The 24,719-nt window shown below is 46.3% G+C and overlaps 1 protein-coding gene across 1 annotated transcript; it reads right to left on the bottom strand.

Annotated features, from left to right (window-relative positions):
• Positions 1-1,082: 1,082 nt before the first annotated feature.
• Positions 1,083-24,355, bottom strand: Pigr (polymeric immunoglobulin receptor). The gene is made up of 7 exons (XM_037211046.1): positions 24,211-24,355; positions 22,487-22,587; positions 15,703-15,800; positions 6,760-7,104; positions 3,448-4,101; positions 1,900-2,232; positions 1,083-1,360 (listed from the first exon to the last, which is right to left on the bottom strand). Exons 3-7 carry the CDS (start codon positions 15,773-15,775, stop codon positions 1,083-1,085), a joined length of 1,683 nt encoding a protein of 560 aa, XP_037066941.1. The 5' UTR covers positions 15,776-15,800; positions 22,487-22,587; positions 24,211-24,355.
• Between the last annotated feature and the right edge of the window lie 364 nt (positions 24,356-24,719).

Genomic DNA, 24,719 nt, shown 5'->3' on the forward strand with positions numbered 1-24,719 from the left:
TGAACAGTTTCGTCTTGTTGTAACAGCTTTCACTATCGAATGAAGATATCTGGCACTTTGTAAAGTATGAGTCGAAGGAAGAGCTACTCTTAGAAATCTCGACTACGAGATCCACCTCTGACTGTTTGCCTCCCATATTGCTGGGCATTTAAAGTATGCTGCCAGACGCTAACACAGCATCACCACACTGGCTTTATATGACATTTTAATCAGAGGCTAGGAAACCCAACCCATTGCCAACAGATGAGCTTGCATTAATTGTTTTTTTCCTCCCTTTTATTCTTTTGCGTGTCAGGCAATTGACAACCCAGGCACCGTGCATGCTGACAACATGCTCTAATATCAACGACATTACCTCTATGTCATCTACACTAAGATATTGCTTAGTCAGTTTTTAGTTTTTCTCTTTCCTTTCCTCGTCTTCCCACTGGTGCCTTTCGTGTTCTTCGGGTCTAATGCAAACCTGTCGGCACCCATCCGTGCTACTCAAATCGATCCAAAACACATCATTCGGAAAAAAGAAACCAAGTCTCAGCACAGTAAGCAGGAATAAATGAGAGGAGAGAGCTAGTAGAGTAGGCAGATGGACGTGCCTAACTAATGTCTGACTTTTTCTGTATAATTTTGCATGTATAAGGCCTTTACTTGGACGGAGAAGGCCGTGGACACTGTCTCCACCCTGGTTGTGAGAGCCCACCTTTGATTAGTAGTATCTGTTTCTTGTGGAAATGCGGTAAATTATGTAGACTTATTAATGCATGAAAAGTCCACTACTACTTTGTGCATCCTGATACTCTCCTATGAAAGACAAATGCGGGGTTACGTCAAATAAAAATTAAGCCTGACAATGGAGAGAGGAAAGAGCTTCCCATAATAACAAGTAAAAGGGCCTTATGAAATTTGATAGTCTCCAGCACAATTGACGGGGTGCACCGTGGGAGAGTTCAGGTCACTGGCTGCCACTTATTGGGAGACTCCACAACATCACAGAAAGTTACACTTAATATATCATGATCCTCTCTCAACCAGCTACATAGATGGCTGTGAGTTTATAGACATAAATGTTCTGGAGTCATTCCAGCTCACCACCCCACCCCACACCAGTACCAGCCTTCGTCTTCCTTCTTGACGGGGTTCAGGGTCATGGAGATGAGCTGGTTGCTGGGGTCACAGCTCACAGAGGGCTGGCGGGCCCCTTCGTCACGGCTAGGCAGGACGTGGCAACCCTTGTTGCTCCACTTGCACCAGTATTTCTCATGGGAGTAGAGCTTGCAGGGGTAGTGGCAGGAGAGCGTGAAGGTCTCTCCCAGCACAGCCGTCGCGTTCTGGGGTGTCACCTCGAGGTTGGGCTTCCCTGGAGCTGGCAAACAGACACAGAAACTGAGACTTGGAGATGCGACCAGGGAAGGAAAGTGGTGGCTTTGGCATGCCGTGTGCATTTCCCCTGAAGATATCATTGGGATACGTTAGTCTGCATATAAGAAGAAGCAGAAGGCATGCTAATACGGTGACTATTGATGACCACCAGATCAGCCCAGACTTTAGTACAGAACATACAAGCCTTGCTCGCTGGCTTCTCTTCGCTTCTTTTACTTGCCTTTACTTACTTAGTTTTTTCTAGGCTTAGTACAAAGAGCATGTTCAATATTCTACTTCAGGGGACATCTGTCTACAGCAAAGGAGGCCAATATTTGATATCAGGAAGTGTTGCAAGTGATGATTGAAGGAACATGTGGTGCTGGTCATGGGTCTGGAAATGTGACCTCTGGGACAAGTAGGTCCTTCCTGCACCAACATGGAGATGGCACAGCAGGGAAGATGTCTAGGGGGCGGATGAAACTGCTGCTGTTGGAATAGTCCTCAGCCTCCTGCCTCCACCTTCTCCAGGTCAGCTCTCACCTTCAGCAACCTGGAGTTCTATGGTGGTTCTCCAGCGAGAGTCGCCATTGGTGAGACACCAGTAGGAGCCGGCATCCCGGGTGGTGAGCTGGTTGAGGATGACAGTGTAGGAGCCATTGCCTGGCTGGTCATACAGGGCCAGTCGGCCCTCATAGTCTTCTTGCACCACCCCCTGGCTCTCCACAAGAATCGGGCAGTGGCCATTTCCATCCCCTTCCCAGCGACACCAGTACTTGAGGCTGTTGCTTTCCTTGGGGTTGTAGGGACAGACCATGGCCACAGAGCCTCCTGTGACACCCTTCACCACAGAGCGACTAGGGGGAATTGTAGACTCTGGAAGTACAGATGGGGTAGTGTGAAAGAACAGGAAATACTCAAATGGCAACTTTTCTTCCCATGACATCACCACGGAGAGAGGAAAGTTGAGACGAATCACCTTCCACTCCTCAGAAAATGAAAAACATTTTATTTATGTCTGAGTCTATAGCCAGAGTCTGGGGGCCAGACACCGGTGACTCTGGTGTGGGTATCTCGTCCCTCTCTCTCCATCTCATTCTCAGCAGCGAATGAATGGCATTTAAGAGAGAACATTGGCCCCTTTCCTTTGGCTTCTTATGAAATCTCCCTCTAGATAAGCTTCTAATCTGTTTCTTAGTATATCTGGAAAAAAATGGCTTGATGTATTGTACCTAAATTACAAAAATGTATTTGGAATAGCTATACTTTAAAATAGAAACTAAAACAATGTGGTATGATTTTAGGAAAGTCCCTAAGAGTCATCTTCAAGAACACAGAAGCTAATGCATCAGTCCAGAGGGAACCCATGATGACTGAAGATGTCAGGGATGTTAATGAAGACCCAGAGTTGGGAATAGGAAAACAGTGTCAGGAACATAGTCCCCTTAAATAAAAACCATTAGGACGGGTACTTTGAACTTCAACTACTGGCTTGCTGCTTCTCATGAGGGCGATTCCTTGTGTGAGGGTGAGAAGGAGCATGGGCTGAATCATTCTGCCTTGCTGATAGCACATGGAGGTGTAGCTGTTGAGGCAGATTGTGCCAAATAACAAATAACCCTTAGAGCTGTGGGAGTGGAACATTCAGATGCTGGGGCATTGCCTTTCCTAGAAGCTTTAAGGTCATGGTATGCCAATGTTCTCCCATCTGAGTGTCAGGGTTGTGGTGTACAACTTGCTCCTGAGTTGAATGGGTTGAGAAAGGGACATGGTTCCTACCATGGTACTGAATGCCATCTACTAGTCATGTCTCCAGCAGGGGCTCTACTTTCCTTGTTCTTGTTACCCAGGGATAACCACCAACAGCCCCTTGATAATGCAGAAGAGTAATTGGGAACTAGCATAAGGCAGAGGTTGCATTTTCTAGCTCTCCTGAACTGTCTCCCACTTAGTTCAAGACTTACCAGTGAGTAGATACTGATGACTAACGTGAACATCAATGAATATATCAGGGAGTTAAGCTCCCTGATATATAAGTCTCATCTGCCATCCCATGCCACCCCATCTTGCTTGTCTTTTGGAGGGTCTCACCTTCATTGACAAAGAGTTGCCACGCCTGAATGGGCCAGCCTTCTTGAGGCAGACCAGAACTGTGGGCTCCACACAGGTAGTGCCCTGCGTCTTCCTTCCTCACGCCTGTGATCAACACACTGAAATGGCCATTATTGTCCTTTTGGGTTAGCAGGATCCTGCCGTCAAAGGCTGGATCCCTCTTCCCCAGGGTGTTGATGACCACATCACAAGTTTCCTTGTTCATCCGGCACAGATATTTGGCTTCATTTGCTACCTCACGACCCAAAGTGCAGTCAAGAGTCACTGAGGATCTCAGATCTGCATAAACCAGCTCTGGCTCAGGCTCTAGCACCTGGAGGTGAACATTCTTTTTATTGGCACTAGACCCTTCCCCAGCCTGGCAAACATACAGCCCAGCATCACTGAGTCTTAGGTGATCAATGCTGACACCGAATAGTACTCCGCTGGTCCCTTTCATGGAAAGTTCTACTCTGCCCTCATAGTTGGGGTCCACTTTTCCAGTAGAGTCAATGACAAGTTCGCAGGTCTGACCTATCTTCTTACACAAGGATTTCTTGCTATGAGAGTTCTCCTTTTGGAAAGGGCAGTCGAAGGTCACACTTCTGCCCATGTCCTCAGTGTAGACATGAGTGTCCTCTGGGAACTCAGGAGCTGAGAAATGAAGAACAGGGGTAAATTATAATCTTTGTTTCATAACCTAGGGCCATTTGCTGCTCCTAGTGAGGGCTCTGGGTGGGCCAATGACTTAGAATGCCCTCCTCTCTAGAGGAACACTATCAGAATTTTTCTGTTGGAACTTATACAATGACACACCAGGACAAAGGCCGCCAAAGCAAGGTTTTATTTTTGCTTTCTCCTGCCCTTTTATTTTTCACGCCATTATTCCCAAGGGCAAGCCATGGAAACCAGAATTCCTTTTCTCTAAGACAGACCATAGAAACCATAACCCCTTTATCCTAATGCTACCCATAAACCCTAAAAACATTACTTTGACCTTCTCATTTTTCTTTGTGACAATGAGGTACAAAGAAGCTCCTGACCTACCATTCTGTCTATCAAGATCTTCACTGCCGAGTCTGCCTCACACCTCAAAAGAAGAACTACAGCTGGAGTACCCGGAAGAATTTGAACAGATGAGCCTTGCTGGGTTTTCCACTCAGTCTACTAGCATGGGTTCACACTTGTTTTGTCCTGTCTCATCTCTGTATGGCCACCCGTGCTTCATGGAACTCCATATAAAGGTTCCATAGGAACCAGATCTTTGCATGGTCATTGTGAAGGTTCCTATGATTGCAAAACTTCAATAAATGGGGGCTGGAGAGATGGATCGGCAGTTAAGAACACTGGCTGCTCTTCCAGAGGACCAGGGTTCGATTCCCAGCACCCACATAGTGGCTCACAAGTGTCTGGAACTCCAGTCCCACCCACGGGATCTGACACCTCTTCTGGCCTCTGAGGGCACCAGGAACGCACATGGTGCACAGAAATATATACAGACAAAATGCTCCCACACATAAAATAAATAACTAAAATTTGAAAGCCAACTTGGTTAAATGAAGTGTTCTCTGGTTACCCTGCCTTTTGTTGTGGAGGTGTTGGCTATGACTTTTAAGAGTGAAGTCAGCAGTCACCCATCATCTCCTCCCTCTTCCAGGACCCAGCCTGACTTTCATCTCCCCAGGAAGGGTTTCCCTAAGCTTGCACTAATTTCTCCCTTCTCTGTGTCCTCCTGAACATCTTCGTCAGTCATCACATCCAGTCTAGGCTCTACCTCTACAGACTGGGGAGACATTTCCTGCACATTTTCCCTCTGCTGTGACTGGCACAACATCTATTTTTGGCAGGTGCTAAATTAACATGTGCAGAAATAAACAGAATTGAACATGAATTGTCTAAAAATAATATCCCAAATCTTCTGGGTGGCCTTAAGCAGCAGAATCTGGTATTAAAAGTGTTTAATTCCCAGCATCTGCAGTACCCTTCTAGATATCTAGATGGGGTCAACTGTGAAAAAGCCTCATCTCTTAGGGATCTGTGGTGTTATGACTCTCCATGAGCATAGGAACAACCTTCTTATTTAGGATGAAGTTAATGGCAGGCACATCCCAAAGAGCAATGCATATCCTCAGAGCCCCTGTGAATTTCCTCCCTTGAGTTTTCTCTTTTAACCCCCCTTGGATGATCAGAAAACCTCTTTTTTTTTTCTCCTTCTGATCTTTCAGTTATAGTGGGTTTGTTTAGTGGCCAACCTCTGCAGGGGCCTAGACTTCAGTTAAAAAAAAAAAAAGAAGAAGAAGCTAGGGCTGGAGAGATGGCTCAGAGGTTAAGAGCACTGAAAGCTCTTCCAGAGGTCCTGAGTTCAATTCCCAGCAACCACATGGTGGCTCACAACCATCTGTAATGAGATCTCGTGCCCTCTTCTGTATACATAATAAATAAAATAAATCTTAAAAAAAAAAAAGCTAATTCATGTTGATAGTTCTAATGGAACTATCTATGGTTAAGCGGAAGGTTGAATTGTAGATATGAGGGAGAGTATAGCCAGAGGCATCTGGAAGAGTCCAGAGCATGGAGAGAACGTGGTAGACTGCACATGACCAGCAGACACAAGAGAGAAGCAGGAGCATGGTAAGGGTTGGGGGGAGCAAAGGAAGTGTGGGCCAAAAGGAAGGTGCGGAGTCCAAATAGCAGGGTAGAAGGAGAAATGAGGAGCTGGGGGAGGGGCGGGGGAAGGAAGCCCACCAGCTGTAGAAGTTTAGGATAGGGGAGGGCCAGGATGCCAGCATGGGCTTTGAATATATAACAGGTACTTGTGATCCTGAGGGAGCCTGGATGCCAACATGGGCTTTGGTATGCTAACAGGCACCACAGATAGTCATTTGTCCTTTCTGTCAGTTCTAAGGGAAATGGCTCCTTTAGTAGAAGGGCACTGGCTTCACAAGTTCCCAAGGAATGATGGCTTTCATCTATCCTCCAGAATTTGGGGGAAAGGAGTTTCCTTTGGACCTGACAGACATCATGTCTCAACTCTATCAAATCAACAAAAGCTGTCCTCCTGGCACCCATTCAAGCCACTTAAGATGCTTGTTAGAGATCCAGAAGACATAGAAAGTTTCCCCCATTTCCCCCAGATATCTCATCTGTCTTGATATTCTATTATGAAAAAAAAAAAAGGCTTTGCCTCAGGAGGGAGGAGACTCATGTCAGGATACCCTTCTGCAGGAGGTATCTTCCTGGGGCAAACGCTGTCATTGCCCCTGAATTGATTGAAACTATTTTCCCCAGGAGCCCAGGGAGCTGGATTCTTACCCTGGCTGACCTCCAGGCTGACGTCAAAGAACAGAGGTCGGTTACTGGTGCCCAGACCACACTTGTAGCTCCCAGAGTCATCCTGGGAGAGGTTTGCAATGTTAACCACAAACGTGTTATTCTCTGGGAAGTTGATGATGTTGGCTCTGCCTGCATACTCCTTGGAGACGTAGCCGTTTGAAGAGATGAGGGTTGTGCACAGGCTGTTGGCTCCCTTCCGGCACCAGTACTTCCGGGAGTGTCGGTTGACGGAGGTGGCTGGGTAGTAGCACATGATGGACACTGAGTTACCTACCACACTGCTCACCTCCTGGGGACCAAATATGGGGCTTTTTGTGGAGGCCGCTGTGGGAACAGAAGACAAGAGAGTTTTAAGAACGGAGAGAAGTCAAGTGGGCCGAAGCGATCCACAGAGCTCATCTGGAGGAATGCCATTTTCTAATTAATGTGTATTCCCTAGTTATTTACATGACACGACAGCCATACAGCACGGTATAAAACAAAATGGTTACTTAATAATAATTTGGTTCCATTTTAATTGTAATGTAATAGGTAAGTAAATTCCTATTTTGTACCAGGCATCCACTTTATTAGCTGTTGGCCTCTGACCTCAATTCCTAAAAGCTCTGACCCCTTGTCTCCTCCCCTAAATTGTATAACTGTTGTGAAATGATTAACAGCTTGTTCTGGCTTCTGTAAACACGCTTATCGCTGTGCCATGGGGAATGGCAGTTTCTCCTGTAGCTATAAATTCTACAGAAGTGGAGTAATTGTGGTGCTCACCTTTCAAATCCTTTCCCCCATCTGTTCAGGTGTGGCACATTTCTGATCTCTCTTAGAGTTACCTGCCCAGCTAGCACAAATAAGAATTTTGGCAAATTATATCTGTAATTGAGTTTGTAGTCTTTTCCCAGCAGTCTCAAACTCCACAAGATTCTTGGAGGCCCCAGCGAGATCCTGGGGGGACCTCAGACCCAAGGCCAGGGATCCAAGATAAGCCCCAAGTGAGGGCAAGTCTAAGGCAGACTTGGAAACTCAGGGGCATCGGACACCATGACTGCTGAAAATTAGAGTCACTAGTCAGAGTCAGGCCCCAGTTGAGGACAAGTGCCCAAACTGGGAGCTCCAGTGGTAAACAGCTCCAGATGGGGGCAAGTACTTTTGTGGACTTGGAGGCCCAGGGATGTCCAGACTGTGACCACTGCAAATTTGCAAACTGAAACAAAATGGAAGTAAGAATTGCTGGCTGATGTGTACTTAAGACAATACCGATCAGTGAGCTGTTCTGAGGAGTCCTGATCTCTGGAGACACATGGAGGAGGAGGAGAAGGAGGAGGAGGAGGAGGAGTGCGGGGCGTTTACCCACCAACCCCACAGCTCCCCAGAGTTTTCTTGAGTGTGAGCAGAAGGAAATATTAGATAGAAGGATTTATTGTGGAGAATATCGCGGAGATAAACAGATAGAAAATAAGGGATAGTCTTGAGAGGGCCTGGAACCTATTCCAACGGGCCCTGACTGTCTCTGCCCCAGGGTTTTTATAGAGACGCCAAGGGGTGGAGCAAAAGACCTCCTCCCCCAGCACAGCCAAGTGCAGACCATCTCAGACACCTGCACTCAGGCCCGTGGTCCTAATCATCCTCTATGCGGACCTGCTGGGTAAAGCCACGAGGAACCCGAGAACGGGCTCCCACAGAGGAGATTTAATGTGATTGTAGACTCAGTCTCCAGGGATAGAAGCGTTGTCCTCCTGTACCCCTGGGGGTTTGGGCATGTAAGTGAAGGTGGCCAATGTATGTCTGTGTCTGACTCCTCTGACTATGTGAATGTTTTGTCTTTTTACATTGTTTGCATTTGGTGGATTTGTGTTTTCTGCTGTGCTGCTTAATAAGTTTTGTTGCAGAAAGGAGAAACTGACAGAACATAGCCAAGTCTCCCTTGAGCTGCATGCTGCAATACTTCTAGAAGTTCCATAAGGCCGAGTATGGAGTTAAGATGTCATCTAGAAAGCTCTGCACTCTCTGTGAACTAGTATGTCCCTCTTTTCATGTGGGATGGCCAGATGCAGGGTCCTTCAACGCCCAAATTTCCAAGAGAGTCTGTCAAGTGGTCCCAGGGAACCCTAGCCAGCCAGACCAGGTTCCTCATATTGACTGCTGGTTCTCCCTCCTCTTTGAGTCCCCCCATGGCTGGAATGTTGTACCCTCAAACAAGGTTCCATGGTTTTAGTTACCAAGTCAATAAAATCAAAGGCTCAGTAGAAACCTAAGTAAAATGCCTGGACTCTCTGTATTGGCCCCTGTGAAGGAGGGGGTTCTTCTCCACTTTACAACTGCATCCAGCCAGTCCAGGATCCGACTGTATCTGAGTGGGGGCTGTGCACTGGCTCTCCCGATAATCTATCCTGACCAGCCCTCACTTTCACACACTTGGGGTTGCCTGGTTCATGTTCCACGCCAGCTAAGCAAGGCTCCAGCTGTTCTCCCTCTTAGAGAGGCAACCCTCAGGGGGCTCCCACTCCCACCAGCACAAAAGGCTTAGGAGGAGGAGAGGCCCAGAGCCTCTCTAGTTTTTGTTCTTTTCTTGACCCTGTATAACAGCAAGACTTAGAATCTTCCTTTCTCTGGGATGCCCCAGGCCCTCACCAGCCTGTTGGAAACTACTTTCTTTACCCACCAACCCATTTGGGATGATTGTAAGCAGCTTCTAGGTACCCTGTTTACTGCTGAGAAGAGGGATATAGTTATGACAGGAAGGCGGTGATGGGTTCTGTGGTAACCACAGCAAATGCGGAAGAAAGAGCTGAGCGAATATTACCCTCAGCTTTACCAAACTGGGATCTCAACACTGACCAAGGTTTAAGGCAGCACTAGACACCTATTGCCAGGCCGTGGTGACCGGAATGAGAGCAGCGACCCCAACTAATCTCTCAAAGGTATCTGAGTAATGCAGGAAAATCAGGAACTATTCATGCCCTCAAAACCTTCTAATGTCTATAACTTCCTGTGAATATTTGGGGATGGCTCATGACAAAAGCGGTATTATTAACCTGCTGGTTTTCTGGGGCATCTAGACCTATGGAGGTAAATTCCCAGGAAGCCTCCCAGAGGTGCTCCAGGAATCCAGCAGGAGATTCCTGTGTCATCCTGTTTAATCTTAAGGGGAGTAAATAAGAGAGTAGAAACCTCCCCCCCCCCCCAGACAATACCAAATCCTTATACTTTGCTCAGCCTATTGGCTCAAGGATAAACTCTACACACTGTCTTAGACCTGAAGGATGCCTTTTTCTCTCTGTCTCTGGCACCTGTGAGACAAACTATATTTGCCTTTGGACAGACCCCGAGTCAGGGTTCAGTGGCCAATTGATCTGGACCAGATTACCCACAGGGGTTTAAGAACTCCCCTACTCTTTAGAGAAGCTCTTAGTGTGGACCTGTTTGAGTACCTCCAAGGACACCTGAATGTCACCCTCTTGCAGTATGTGGATTATCTCATTGATGGACGAGCCCTGGAGGAGGGCCAAAAAGCTGCAGAGGAACTTCTCGAAACTCCTCAGCCACCGAGCTGCTGTGTGTCTGCTAAAAAGGCCCAATTGTGCTCCTATAAGATGACTTAATTTGGGTAACTTGCTTTCGGGGCGGCAATAGGAGAACCCTGTCCGTAAGCAGGATCCAATCTCTTCTGAATATCCCTGAGCCGCGAGATAAAAGGCAGGTGAGAGAATTCCTGGGTACAGTTGGCTACTGCAGACTGTGGATATCCAACTCTGCAGAAATAGCAAAACTGTTCATATCAGTGCCTAGGAGGAAATGGCCCCGTGAGCTGGGAGGGCAAAGAAAAAAGGAGGCATTCCCAAAGCTCAAGGAAGACTTGGTGTCAGTCCCGGCGCTCGGCGACCAGACCCTGATGGGAACTTCCACTTGTTGTGGATGACAACATGGGGTGGTGAAAGGGGTACCGACTCAACCTCTGGGACCCTAGAAACGGCCTGTGGCCTGTTTGTCTGAATGCCTAGACCCTGTCGCCTCAGGGTGGACAACTTGCATCTGGGCCACTGCTGCCCCAGCACTATTGACGAAGGAAATTGATCAATCAACCGTGGGACAGGAAGGAGCTGGTTGTCACCAATCCCCATTCCATCGAGGTGGTCCTCCGAGGAGCCTCTGAGCACGGGACGGCAACCACCACACACCTCACCCGTTATCAGGTTCTCCTTTTAGACGTACCCAGGATCAAATCCTCGCCATCTGTTGTGTTAAACTCAGAATCCCTCTTGCCTGACCCTGAAGAACAGCCGGTCCATGCCTGTGCCCAGGTCATTGACCACCTGCAATATGGACAACTGGACCTCTGGGACCAGCCCCTTGGGAAGGCAGATGCGACCTTATTCACCTAAGGAGGCAGTTATGTACAAGACAGTTTCAGGTATGCGGGACAGGCTGTAGTGCCACTCACAGAGGTCATCTGGTACAATCTCTGCCTCAAAGGACATCAACCCCAAGGCAGAACCCATAGCCTTGACTCAGGCACTAAGATGGGGAAATAGCTGAGCCATCAACATCTGTGCCAACAGCCAACATGCCTTTGCCAATGCACATGTCCACGGGGCCTTGTACCCGGAACAGAGCCTGCTGACCTCTACCGAAAAGACGATCAAAAAAAGAGGAGGTCTCTCCTCTCCGAACAGCTTTCAGGTTGCTAGAGAAGCTTGCTATTGCCCATTGTGTGGGACACCAAAAAAGGGATTTGGCAGAACCCTAAGGCAACAGATTTGCTGATGGCACAGCGAGAAGAACAGCCACGGAGCCAGTGCAAGCGTTTGGCCCGCCACATACATACACCTGCGAGGAAGAAAATTGGCCTGTACAGTGGGGGCCCACCGGGACAGAGGACTGATGGATGCTTCCAGACTGATGCTCCATCCTACCGGAAGCCTTGGGGTCGACCCCTCTCTCACAAATCCATCAGAGGGACCTGAGATCGACCAAATTAAAAGAATTGATCAGGGACAGGTGCTTTCTAGGCCACCTAGATGAAAGAGTTGAGCAAGTTACCTGCCGCTATGCCATCCGCCCCCAGGTGAACCCCAGAGGAGGAAAACCCGCACCTGTGGGTGTTCGAGGAAGGGGCTTGGTCCCAGAGAACACTGGGAATTGTACTGAAGTTACTCTGACAACGTTTGGTTACCTGTATTTGCTAGCTTTTATCGATGCCTTTTCAGGATAGAAGCCTTTCCCACAAGGTCAGAAAGAGCAAACGTAGTTACTAAAAAGTTGCTGATGGAGATTCTTCCCAGATTTGACCTCCTCTCCTCTTTGGGGTCTGACAATGGGCTGGCCTTCATGGACAAAGTCTCTCAGCAAGCAGCTAAAATGCTAGGGATACATTGGAAATTATGTTGTGCCTATAGGTCCCAGAGCTCAGGACAGGTAGAAAGAGCTAATGGGACTATTAAAGAGATACTAACTAAATTCTGGGCAGAAACTGGCAAGGAGTGTATAGAGCTGCCCATCATTCTTTTTCGGATCAGGTGCGCCCCCTACCAGGACAAGCTACACCATTTGAAATAATGTTTTGCAGTAGCCCCACTTATTTCTGCAATGGGAAGGCCACGGGCCATTGAAATATCTAATGATTCCTTCCTCAAGTCCTAGGCGCATTGCAGCAGACCATCTGAGACATCCAGAGTTGTCTATCACCCTGCCCACCCACGCTGCTTTTGACTGAACAGAAGCACAGGTTCCAACCTAGTGACTTGATGTAGGTCCGTCGCCTGCCCAGCAAAACCCTGGAACTTTCCTGGAAGGAGATGTACCCAGTGATCCTGAAAACACCCATGGTCATCAAGGTAGCAGTGACTGAGGTTTGGATCCACCACTTCCATTTTAAGGAGGACATGATTAGCCAAAACAAAGGTGAGAAATGGAGAGTACTGAGAGATCACCAGCTCCCCCTAAAGGTGTGGTTCATCAGCACCTCGGACTCAGACACACTAATGTTGGGAATCTTGTCAGGTACCTTTTAGGCTTAACTCACTGAAAATGTTAAGGTTTGGGACTGGGAGTTGCCATGGGAACCACACATCTTACAGTCATGGTCAGATAGCAGAAAAATAATGTGTTCTACAAAATGATGCCTCCCAGCCTGTGTTTAGATTTGATCTAAGTGACCTCTTCAAGGATTCTCTAGTCCAGGCTGACAAAAAAGATGGGGATCGCTGACTTCTAAGATACAGTATATTGGAGGCAATGCCATGGCCATTCCCAGGATGTGATAAGAATATACTAAATGAAACTCTTTTCCATATATGTCCAGCTGATGGGCCAACAAATTGCCATCAGCAAAAAACGAGATTATCATTGTTCTGATCCAAACTGTGAGACTGAGTTTGTCTGAGAAAGGGATATTGGGGACCTAGATCCATACATCCTTTTTGAGTGAGAAATCTCTTCCCGAGGGTGCACCTATGGGAAATAGAACACTTCCACTCTGTCATGACCTGGAATGAATGAGCACACAGCCTTGGCTTAAAAGCTGGTCCTGGGGTTTCTGGCTTGATATCAAGAGTTTCAGTTTTAAATGTGCTGTGGAGTTCTCTATGCAAGAAAGGGTTAGGGTTAATCCCAATCCCAAATTAGCCCTACAGGCCCAGGTAAAAGCTGGATGCCTTAACCAAAGACTAGGGTAAGTTCCCTTCCTGTCCTCCCTCCTCCGAGCACTCTACCCATAATAATAAATCAGCCTTCAATCTCAACCAACGGGTATATGATAATAGACTCAACCTACGCCCTAATACAAAAAGACATGAAATAACATCTTCCTGATGATGTCCCTGAGCATGAGAGCTTAAGGTTACTACACAACTTGATTAAATCATACCCTCTCTAACCTGGGAAATTAATGTTGGCTTTGTCTCGGCTCTAGGCTTCCTTTTTATGTGGGCTTAGGGGTCAATCTCTCTATTACCCCAACTACTACCCCATCTGAGAATTTTAATTGTGAACCAGAGAAAAGTAAGCTCACCATAGAAGATCTCCAAGGAACAGGTACTTGTTTAATCTCTTCAACTAATAATTACTCAGATTGCCCTTATGGCCGATCCTGTAGTACTCACATGTACACCAATAGGTCTGAATATATTAGAATGTACTTTCCAGCTCCTTTAGGGACACAGTGGGCCTGCACATTTGGTCTCGCTGGATATGTAACAGTGGAACACCAGAATTTAGGACATGGGAAGGAAATCTCTGTATTCTAACCTATAGTCTTCCCCAAGAATATATGTATACTAGAGAGGAGAGTAGAAACAATTGCCTGTATATAAAGAACACTCGTGCTGTGAGTGCCAAGGCCTAGTTAGAAGAAAAAGAATAGTAACTCAGCTGTAGTTATATCCCCTCTTAGTGACAGCAGGGATCATAGTCTTGGCTGCCTTGGGAACGTCAGCTTAATTATCCAAGATCAGACTTTCCAAACTCTAAATGATAGAGTAGACCAGGCCATACAACACCTCAGTGATTCTATAGGACAACTTGAAAAGCTGATTCCCTAGCAGAAATGGTTTTTATAAAACCGTCGGGGATGAGATTTGTGCTGTCGGATGTGAAAAATGCTGTTTTTATGCCAACAACTAGGGAGTTATCTGAGAAACATTAAACATGGTCCAGAAAAATTTAGATGCAAGAGCAGAGTGTGATGAGGCCTCTAGTTGGTATCCATCCGTTTTCTCTTCCCATGGCTTACCATTCTTTAACTGCCTTAGCTGGACCTATCCTTTTACTACTCCTTGGCATTATGATCAGCCTTCAAATTTTAAATTGCTTGATAACATACGTTAAAAAAAAAATCAACTTTGTTAAAAAATCAATTCAGCAGGAGTCAATGATTTGATTCATATAATCTAAAGTGGGGAATGTTGTGGCTAAGAAAATTCCATTTGTTACCAGGTACCCAGTTTTGTAGCTGTTGACCTCTAACCTAAAGTCCTAAAAGCTTTGACCCCTTGTCCCTCCCCTAAACTATGTAACTGTTTTGAAATGATTAACAGCTTGTTCTGGCTTCTGTAAACATGCTTATCGCTGTGGGCAGGGGGAATGGCAATTTCTCATGTAGCTGTGGGTTTGGGAGTGAAGCAGTTCCTTAGGTCTAGGAGAGAGGGGCAATTCTCCATGTAGTTGTAAATTCCACAGAAGTGGAGTGATTGTGGTGTTTGCCTTTAAAAACTGTTCCCCCATCTGCTCGAGTCCGGCACATTTCTGATTTGGCTTAGAGACAGCCACCCTGCTAGCAGAAATAATAAATTTGGGTAATTGTGATCTGAATTGAGTCTGTAGTCTTCTCTCTGTGGTCTCAAATTCCACAAGAGCATCGCATTAACAATAATCTTTTTAAGGACAATGAATGACAAAAATGGTGTCTTAACACTACTCTCAGGATGATACGTTGTTTGCATTTACTATATAATTTCCCTTGGTAGATTCTTTCTTTCTTTTCTTTCTCTTTCTTTCTTTCTTTCTTTCTTTCTTTCTTTCTTTCTTTCTTTCTTTCTTTCTTTCTTTCTTTTCACTAAAAACATTAAGGGCCAGGAAAATTAGTTCATTTAGTTAATTTCCCCCAAATCGCACAATTCAGAAAAGATGTTGGGTTTGAGGTCAAGGTCATTTTTTTTTTCTTTCTCTTTAGTCTCCAGAGAGGATTCTCTGTAAGACTCCTTGTCTTCAAATTAGGAGTTTTCATTCTTGTCTCTGGTTTCCAGTGCTATCAAAACCCACTTTTAGACATGCCTTTTCTGGATTGCCTCTGTGTGTCTGTGTCTCACGGGGATACACATCTTGTGAGGGACATAGCTGGGCGTGACTGATATCAGTGTCCCATGAAGCTGGGATCCTAGAGATAAGGAGTCTAGAAACAGAGTTTGAGCTGGGGAGTTGGGACAACAGACCCACCTGAGAAGATAGCCAGGAGGACGGTGACTAAGAAGAGCCTCATTGCTGGTGGCTTCCAAGGGGGTTGTGCCATTCAGGTTGGCTTCTTATGTGAGATGCTGAAAGACAATAACCAAACAAGATGAAGTTCCTCTGCAGAAATGGTTGTAAGCCCTGTTGAATGAATGAATGGAATGAATGCATGAATGCATGAATGGGGCTTCCTCATTGTTAACAACTCCCAGTCCTCCCATCCCTCATCTGTTCTCTCTCTCTCTCTCTCTCTCTCTCTCTCTCTCTCTCTCTCTCTCTCACACACACACACACACACACACACCTACAATAAAAACATTCTCTTAACCATACCATGGAGCAGCCATGTTGTCAATTTATATGAAAAAAATCAAAGACAATCTTTGACAAGTGATAGGTGTTCTTAATTGCTCGTCAATAGTTATAAGTACCTTTGTCTTCTTACCTAAGCTTCATGTTTCTTTGGGATAGTGATGTTGGTGACATTTCTTTGTCATCATCCAGGACACAGTTGGGTATACTGTAACAAGGCCCTGTCCTTTTGTGTCAGTTACCCTCCCTACATCCCTAAAGGTGGAGGAGGCTGACGTGTTTTCAGTGGTTGTTGGGTAAACTGACAGGAAGAAGTAGTTTAGCAATTATGGTGTTTGTAAAGGCATACAAAGGCTTGCAAATGCCACACAAGGGTTGACTGTGGGATAGGCAGAGTGAACTGGGGGAAATCTGAACCCTGCCTTGTCTACGCTCTTAACCTCTCTGCTGCATCAAGACTCCGATAGTAAGCTTATCCTGGATGCTAGAATGCCTATTGTTTGTCAAAGACTGTCTTTGATATTATTTGTATAAACTAACATGACTGCTGCATGGTTTGGTTAAGAAGAAGGTTTTTTTGTTTGTTTGTTTGATTTTTGTTTTTACTTGTTTGTTTGTTTGTTTGAAACAGTTTCTCTTTGTAGCCTGGTTTCCCTGGAACTCACTCTGTAGACCAGGCTGGCCTCAAACTCACAGAGATCTGCCTGCTCTGCCTCTGAGTGCTGTAATTAAAGGAATGCCTGGCTAAGAAGAAGGGTTTTTTAATATATATATATTATTATTGTAGATATGAGAATGAGAAGGGGTAGGGGTGGAGGTGGGGTTCAGATAGATTCATCTGGAAGAGTCCAGAGCAGAGAGAGAAAAAAGTAGACTGGACATGGCCAGCTATCTGGAGAGAGTCAGGCCTATCTGTGAGAGAGGAGAGAATAGAGAAAACATAGGGAGAAAGGAGGAGCAGAGAGCTGCAGAAAGATAGAAAATTTAAAATATAGCAAGAATAGCAGGGTTATAAGGAGAAACAGTAGCTGGGCGGATGAAGCCTGTAAGCTGGAGGGAGTGTAGGGTAGGGAAGGAGATGAGGAGGGCTAGGATGGACTTTGAAATGTCTAACAGGTGCTTGTGATACTGAAAGAGCCTGGAGGCCAGCGTGTGCTTTGATATGCTAATAGGCACCACAAGTAGCCACATGTCCCTTCTGCCAGAGGTCCCTTCCTTTTGGTAGAGGGGAACCAGCTTCACAAATTCCTGAGGAATGCTGGCTTTTATTTAACTACCAGAAACCCACCTATAGTCCAGATTGAACTCATTTCTAGACATTTGGACTATCTTTTCCATTTTGGGAACTGGAGTTCCCTTTGGACCTGGCATTATTCATTTGAGTTTTCCAAACGCCCTTGAAATAAGACAGATAGGCAGACACGTAATCACAAGGAAATTAAGAGCTGGAGATGATGAGTTATGCCCAAGGTTTCCTGTGATTCCATTCTGGGGTCGGAGACAAAACAGCAGGTGAGTTCTGGCAAAGAGGGAGAATGCAAGCAACCCATATGGACTTCTCCGCAGTCCAAACCTGGAGAGGATTGAGGTTCTGGCCCATGCTAGGCTGTGCTATCACAAGGACCCAAATGATACCCTAGATTCTAGAGCCTAGAGGAAAAGAGAAGAAAGGAGAGGGGTGCCCACTTCCAACAGACCTGGAGGACTTTGCCTGGCTTTAAACTTTGGAATGGATTTGATGGAGCTTTTAAAGGAGAAGGACAATGATAATAGGCCCTCCGCACTAATGAGTCCCCATAAAGATAAGGAAGCTGTAAGCGGAGGCAGCCAGCCCGGGTATTATCTTTTCTCCCTGCCGGTCCCTAACTCCTGGTTCCCAGAGACTTCCTTCACTAGCTGAGCCAAAAGCAATAAGTTTGTTTATCTTGGTTATTTCTTTTCCTTGGAGGGAATTTCCCAGCAACAAACCCTTTTATTTCCTTGTGGAGATAAAGGTATTCTGTTTCTCTAGTTCTTTGGAAGAGTGAGGGCAGGGGGTGGGGACAGACAAGGGCATCAGGTGGCTACTAAAGGCTTTTTTTTTTTTTTTTTTTTTTTTTACTGGGGTTCATGGCCCGTGCTTTCTTACCAAGTCAATGATAAACTCCTGGAGTGGAGTTTTAGCCAAACTCAGGCTAGTTTGGACGTGATCAGGTGCCCATGGGTCACCTGAGTGGCAAGAAGCTCCTAGGCAAGAACAGCTGTGAGGCCTATCTTCTCTGTAACAGTTGGGATGGGTGGTGCCAAGTCCCTTGGGACCTAGCACCTGCCCCCTGTGCTGGTCCTGGGTGCAGTCACAGGTGGGAAGGCCAAATATTATCAGCTTTTAAGAACTCAATCTAGTGGCAACCATCTTTTATTGTCACTCTTGTCCTTGACTCTAGACCAGCAAGCCTCTAATAGTCATGAGGCAGGACCTGGTCTTCTTTTCATAGGCTTGGCTGGGGTCCTACCTTCTCTGGAGGGTGACTTTCCCTTTGTTTCTGAGGTGGGAGCTTTCCATGGTGGGGGACCTGACGTCTAGCCCAGGCTGCCAATCATTTTATGATACATTTTAGATGGCTAGGTCAGTCAGCTGGGAAGTGGGGAGATGTGTGTGTATATCTTCAACTTTGTGTGTAGCTCGAAGTCAGGTGTGAGAGAATCAGGTATGCATATCTGGAAGGAAAAACCTGGGAGGGGGTCACCTTTGCAAGGAAGTCAAGAGTCTACTCGCAGGGCAGATGACGGGCAGGAAACATTTTCTTCCTTTCTTCCTTTCTTTCTTCCTTCCTTCTTTTCTTCCTTCTTCTTCTTTCTTCCTTTTCCTTCTTTCCTTCTTCTTCTTCTTCTTTCTTTCTTTCTTTCTTTCTTTCTTTCTTTCTTTCTTTCTTTTTTTTTTTTTTCGTTTTTTCGAGACAGGGTTTCTCTGTGTAGCTTTGCGCCTTTCCTGGATCTCGATCTGTAGACCAGGCTGGCTGCGAACTCACAAAGATCTGCCTGGCTCTGCCTCCCGAGTGCTAGGATTAAAAGTGTGCGCCGCCGCTGCCACCGCCGCCGCCACCACCACCACCGCTACCACTACCACCCCAGTGAGACATTTTCAAAAACAGGAATTCTTCCTTGCCTAGAGCTAAAATTTGGAGCTGTTTCTCCGGTAGCAGCTGAAAGGACCCTGTATTTAAGACATTTTTATCTCAGTCAGACTTTCCCCAAAGCCCAGGCAACTGAGAGCTCAGGGAAGCCCCAACGGCAGGATGGATTTAAGAAGGGAAAGAAAGAGTGAAGCACTAACTTACCCCACCCCAACCCTAGATGCTTTGCTAGGATTCTCTCCTACAAGATCTAATGCATTGCCGCAGGAACCCCAGGCATAGATGCGCTATTACCTTATTGCAGCAGATCGGAGACCTAAGGACCAGGGATCCTTGACCCCAAGACGTATTTCAGAATTGGACCGGGGACCATGAATCTATTACTGCTTCCTGCATGAGCCCAGAGATCAGTTCTATGGGGTTGTAAATATGTTCGCGACCAGCTTAAGAAAGGTCAGCTTGCCTTGACTCCTAACCTCCCCCACTTAGGAGCCACATTTGCCTCTCAATAAATAGTTTTCCTTCCTCTTGACCAAGTGTTTTACAGCACCAAGAGGACAGGCCATCTACGCTGAGAAAGGGTCCTGATATGCAAAAACAGTTTGGTTCCTCTAGAGCAGTGGTTCTCAGCCTTCCCAACCCTGCAGCCCTTTACTACAGCTCCTCGTGATGACCTCCAACCCTACAAACTGTTTTCATTGCTATAGCCAAACCGTAATTTTGCTAGTTATGAATCGCAATGTAAATATCTGCATTTTCTGATGGTCTCAGGTGACCCCTGTGAAAGGGTCGTTCAACCCCCACAAGGGTCTTGACCCACAGGTCGAGAATTGTTGCTCTGAAAGTATGACCTTGTGTGATGTTTTACAAGATCAAAGGTTACATTGTAAAGACCGGTAGCCAACACCAGGCTATGTATGATGCGTATACAACCTTTTGACTTTAAAAACCTTACCCTCCTTTATCTGGGTACCAAGAGTCTTTTCCCATGCAAGGGCCTACTCAAGGACTCATTATACTCTTAACTGGCTTAATAAAGCCAAAGTGTGGTGATCTATAACTTCCTGTGTGGATTATTCAATAGTATCCCTGCACTTAAGCTAGGATTGTGCCGTTTTTTTTTTTCACTGATGAGGCCAAGATGTTCCACACTGTTTGAAGTTTACTGTTAGTTTCCCAGTATATTTATAACCTATATCCCCAAGATTGTAGGTTGGGGTAAAAGTATGGGCTACATGGAAGAATTGAGTTGGTCTCCCTATGAACTAATTTAGTTCCCCGTTGGTTAAAGTGACAACTTTTCAGCTTTCAGGACAAATCTTTGTTCATCTGATATCATTTGATATCCCTCTTCTGAGGAAGGGAAACCTGGGCCTGGGTCTTAGCTTGGCTAGGAAGCTATCTATTCTTGTATCTCTGAAGCAACCTAAAACCTTTACCTCCCAAGAGAAGGTAAGGTGAGTTTCTCAAAGCTCCAGGGGCTTCAGAGGGGACAGAGAATGTGAGTTAAGAAGACCAGAAGCCAAGTGACAGTTTCTGAAGACCCAGGAGTATGAACTTGAAGGAGTAAGATGCTCTGGAGTTAATAATAGGGAGAGGATGACTTGGCTGCCTAGGCTTTCTTTTCATTTCTTCCTTCACCTGAGCTGAATAGTTCCTTCTACTCCAGAAGAAGCATTGCCTAAGTCCATTTGGGACTATCACTTTCAGCTTACACAGACCAAGAGTTGAGCACAGGATAGGTAGCATGAGCTTGGAAACTGTCATGTGAAGAAGGGTGTCAAGGATGGAAGAGAACCTGGGAGTCTGTACTCCATACTATCATGGGTATAAGGAGCGTTCTATCACTTGGGTAAAATATACTGACTCAGTGCTTTCATTGATAAAATAAGTATAGGAGTTTCTGACTCTTCTAACTTGAAAGGGGAATGCCTTGGGATTGGAGGACATGGGGAAAGATGGAAGAATAATATATAGGGACACATTTTTAATGACATTGAGTGCTCCTCAACTGAAAGCAGCTACAATTACTCTAAAGGGCAGGAGGGTGGGTGGTGTCTGATCTTCATGGTAGCTATGCATCTGGCTAAATGGCAAAACCACTTATTGTCCACTTGGCTTTCCACTCTCTCACTTGGGGGCTGTGTGGATTTTTAAACTGAGCCTATAGGTCCCCATCTGTAAACTGGAGGTGACTCTACATTGTAGAGAGTTGTTATACAGATCAAATGACAAAATCCTTAGCAGAGTGATGGGATTGGAGGTGTTAACTCATCCACATCTCCTATCTAAGGTCAATGCAGTCTTCTCGTGAAAGGGGACTGGAAGGCTGTTGGCTGGGCATCCTATCAAGATGACTCAGAGAGAGCTGTTTGGATTGAACTCTGTGACTCCCAGAGGCAAACACTGTGACCTGGGTTAGAAGAAACACATACAGAATTCTTTCCAAGACCTGTACTGATGTTAACTTTTTAATTTGTGCAGCTACCCCAGGAAGCAGGGTATAAGGCACAAATGGGTAAGAAAGTTGCCCAAGGGTACGTGCCCAAGTGAAAATGATAGAGAAACACACCCAGCAGAGATTCTCTGACCTCCATATGCATAGGCATAGGCTGTGCGTACACACACACACACACACACACACACACACACACGCACGCACGCAAGCACGCACGCACGCACGCACGCACACACGCCTCACACCCACACAAGCACGTATACCATATACACACAAACACCACATACATGCTAAAATAATAAAAATAAATTCTATGAAAAGCATAGGATCTTAGTCACTCTGGTGTGCTGGAGAGGGTCTTGCTGTTAGAGGAATCAGTAGGAAAAGGAAGGAGCAGGAAGGCCAACCTTAGAGAGGGAGTAAAATTATTCTCCCCTCCCCACCTTTCACAGAAAAGGCAATTCTCATGAAGAGTCCCTTGGACCTAGAGGTGGTGCCAAGTTCTTCCTGAAATCACTAGCTGTTATTTATTGAGCACTGGGCATGGACGAGGAGTGATACTTTTGTTTCCTGAATCTGGGTGCATCGATGCCAAAGCTCTGTCACTCCTGCCATGCTGCGTCAATGCCAGTGACTCTGGAACCCAAGCTTCCTTGTACCCAGAGTCAGAGAAAGGAGGATGTGGATCGTGTCCCAATGCACTGATTACGTAGGTTGAGTGTCCCTTATCAAAAAATGGTTAGGATCAGAAGTGGGCTCCATTTGAAGTTTTGGAATATTTCCGATATGTGGTAAGATGTCTTGGAAATAGGACCCAAGTCTAAGCACATCCTGAAGATAACTTGATATATTTTTAGTGTGCCTATGTTTTTTGATTGACACCCCTTACCTGAGGTCTGGTGTAAACTTCTGCTTGTGTGGTGTTGGCTCTTGAAATGTCTAGGTTGAGAGCATTTCAGTTTTGAAAATTGCGGATTCAGGAATCCTCACCTGTGGTTGATTGATTGATTTATTTTTAAGAGTCTCTCTATGTAGCTGCCATCCAACGCACAATCCCTCCGTCTTCCCATGCTAGCCCCACAAGTGCTAAGATTGTAGGTGTGTTCCAGTTGCACATATATTTTTAGTTAAGTGGTTGTTTTCATAGGTGATATCAAAGTGTCTTTAAAACCATATCAGAAAGGATGCACCAGCCCACTGTTCAGTCTTGCTGGGTGACTTGACATTATTCACGCTACCTCATGAAGTCTTAATTGTCTCAGTGATAAGATGGGATTGTGGTGTCTACCCTTCCTAGCTCCTTGGTGTTTGGGGAGGGACATGAGATGAATCTAGGAAGTCTCAGGGCAAGTGGACTTACTGAATGGAAGCTGAAGGAACTGGGCTTTTTGTGAATGAACCCCACAGATGTAGAGGTGTGCTAAGAAGCAGGTAATGGTCATAGAGCTTGGTGTTCTTCTGACTCCTGGTTCAGGTCACTGGGCTATGTACAACACCACATCCAGGACAGGCAGAAGCATGGCTGGAAAGTTCTGTATGTGGCTCAGAGCCGAGCCCCTACGTTCAGTCACTGGATAGATGCCTCTACCCAAATCCCCGAAAGTGGTGCACACCCCGCTTTATATATTAAGAAATCTCTTAGCAGCAGGGGAAAGTGATAACAGAAACTATCACACACATTGCGTGTGCCTGTCCTGGGTGGCTCCAAGTATAGAGGCAGTTGTAGAGATGGAGCTGTTGCAGAAGATGAAGCTACACTGTCACTGTCCTTCTGTACTGGCTTAGGACTATTGTCAGGATGGACAAAGCTGAGGAGGTTGTCTGATGGGTGCATGTTAGGGGGTGCATCAGGGCATAGGGCTAATGCCTGCGCCTAGAAGGTGGCTCTGCCCCCTCCCTCCACCCACCATCCTTAGTCTATTACTCCACAAAGACACTGTTATGCCCATTTAGAGCAGGGCAGAGTGACACCACAATGCATATTTGTTTCTAGTGGCGTGAATACGTGGGGGCAAGTCTGGATTGCAATTGGAAATGATTTCGGAGCCTCACAGAAGCCCAGAAAAAGCAATCGCGTGTGCCCCCCTCGGAAAGGTAGCTGACACTGTGTGCATTATTGTATGATCTGAATTCAGAGCTATCTGCCTGCCCCTCAATTAATTCTTGAGTAACTGAACTAAATTATGACTCACCAAACCAGTGTCATATACTTCACACTTATTTTCTCAGGTGAACCCACTTTGACCAGCAGTGATAGCCGTTATTTTTAAATTCCCGTCTTAAAGATTGAGACTGAGGCTCAGAAAGATTAGGCGCTGTGTAAGTTAGTAACGGAAGGAGAACAGGGGAATTTGGGGACTAAGAGTAATGGGTATGTTGGCAACAGAACTACTTCCTTCTTACCCCTGATAGTTTGCAGAAAAGGCATGCCCATACACATGTCTGCCGTTCTTCGTATCACTGGAATATGCCCCTAAAATCCCTTGTGACGTGCAGGCATACAGCCTGCCCTGTCCTCCTCACCCTCTCTGTGAGCTTGGTGAGAGTCAGAGGGCCATCTGAACCAAGATCCCAAGGAGCATCCTATCCCAGGATCCCAGGCAGCACACTTACTTTCAGCCACTTCCTTCTCTCCCGTTGATCCAGTTTCGGGGCGCAGCCTGTCAGCCAGTATGGACCCCTGCCTTTCTAGAAGCTTCCAGCAAGGCACTGGTTACTGCTGCCAAAACTGAAACTGTGCTCTGTGCTTGACCCGCACCTGGCTCTTAAAGGGCCGCTGTCCCAGTAGGCAAAGTAGCCAGCCGGAGCACGTGACTCCCACAGATCCTAGCTTCCCTGGCAGAGCCTGGCTGGCTCCATTTGTTCTCCCCTGTAGGTGAGGAGACGATGTCGCGTGTGGCTCTTCCATTGTTGCAGCTTCAGGATATGGAACAGAATGTTCCTTAGAGTTTGGCCTCACACCCCCAGTCGCTATGGATTGCCCCTGCTCCCATGACCCCCCAGCACACGGAGCCTGAAATGCCCCCCTGAAAGCATCATCTGCGAAGTCTCGCTTTTCAGCCTAGAGCCTTTGGGAACTATGCTTCTTCCCCTTTTTACCCTGACTCTCCCTTGCTCCCTGA

Source organism: Peromyscus leucopus, chromosome 15, assembly GCF_004664715.2.
Source record: "Peromyscus leucopus breed LL Stock chromosome 15, UCI_PerLeu_2.1, whole genome shotgun sequence".
In the NCBI taxonomy this organism is placed as follows: domain Eukaryota; kingdom Metazoa; phylum Chordata; class Mammalia; order Rodentia; family Cricetidae; genus Peromyscus; species Peromyscus leucopus.

Bases quoted from the DNA above. Each gene is read 5' to 3' on its own strand.
- Pigr (XM_037211046.1), bottom strand. From the start codon at position 15,775: ATGGCACAACCCCCTTGGAAGCCACCAGCAATGAGGCTCTTCTTAGTC. The intron at 2,233-3,447 runs GTGAGACCCTCC...CTGTACTTCCAG, and splicing joins GCAACTCTTTGTCAATGAAG to AGTCTACAATTCCCCCTAGT. The intron at 1,361-1,899 runs GTGAGAGCTGAC...TCTGTTTGCCAG, and splicing joins AGAACTCCAGGTTGCTGAAG to CTCCAGGGAAGCCCAACCTC.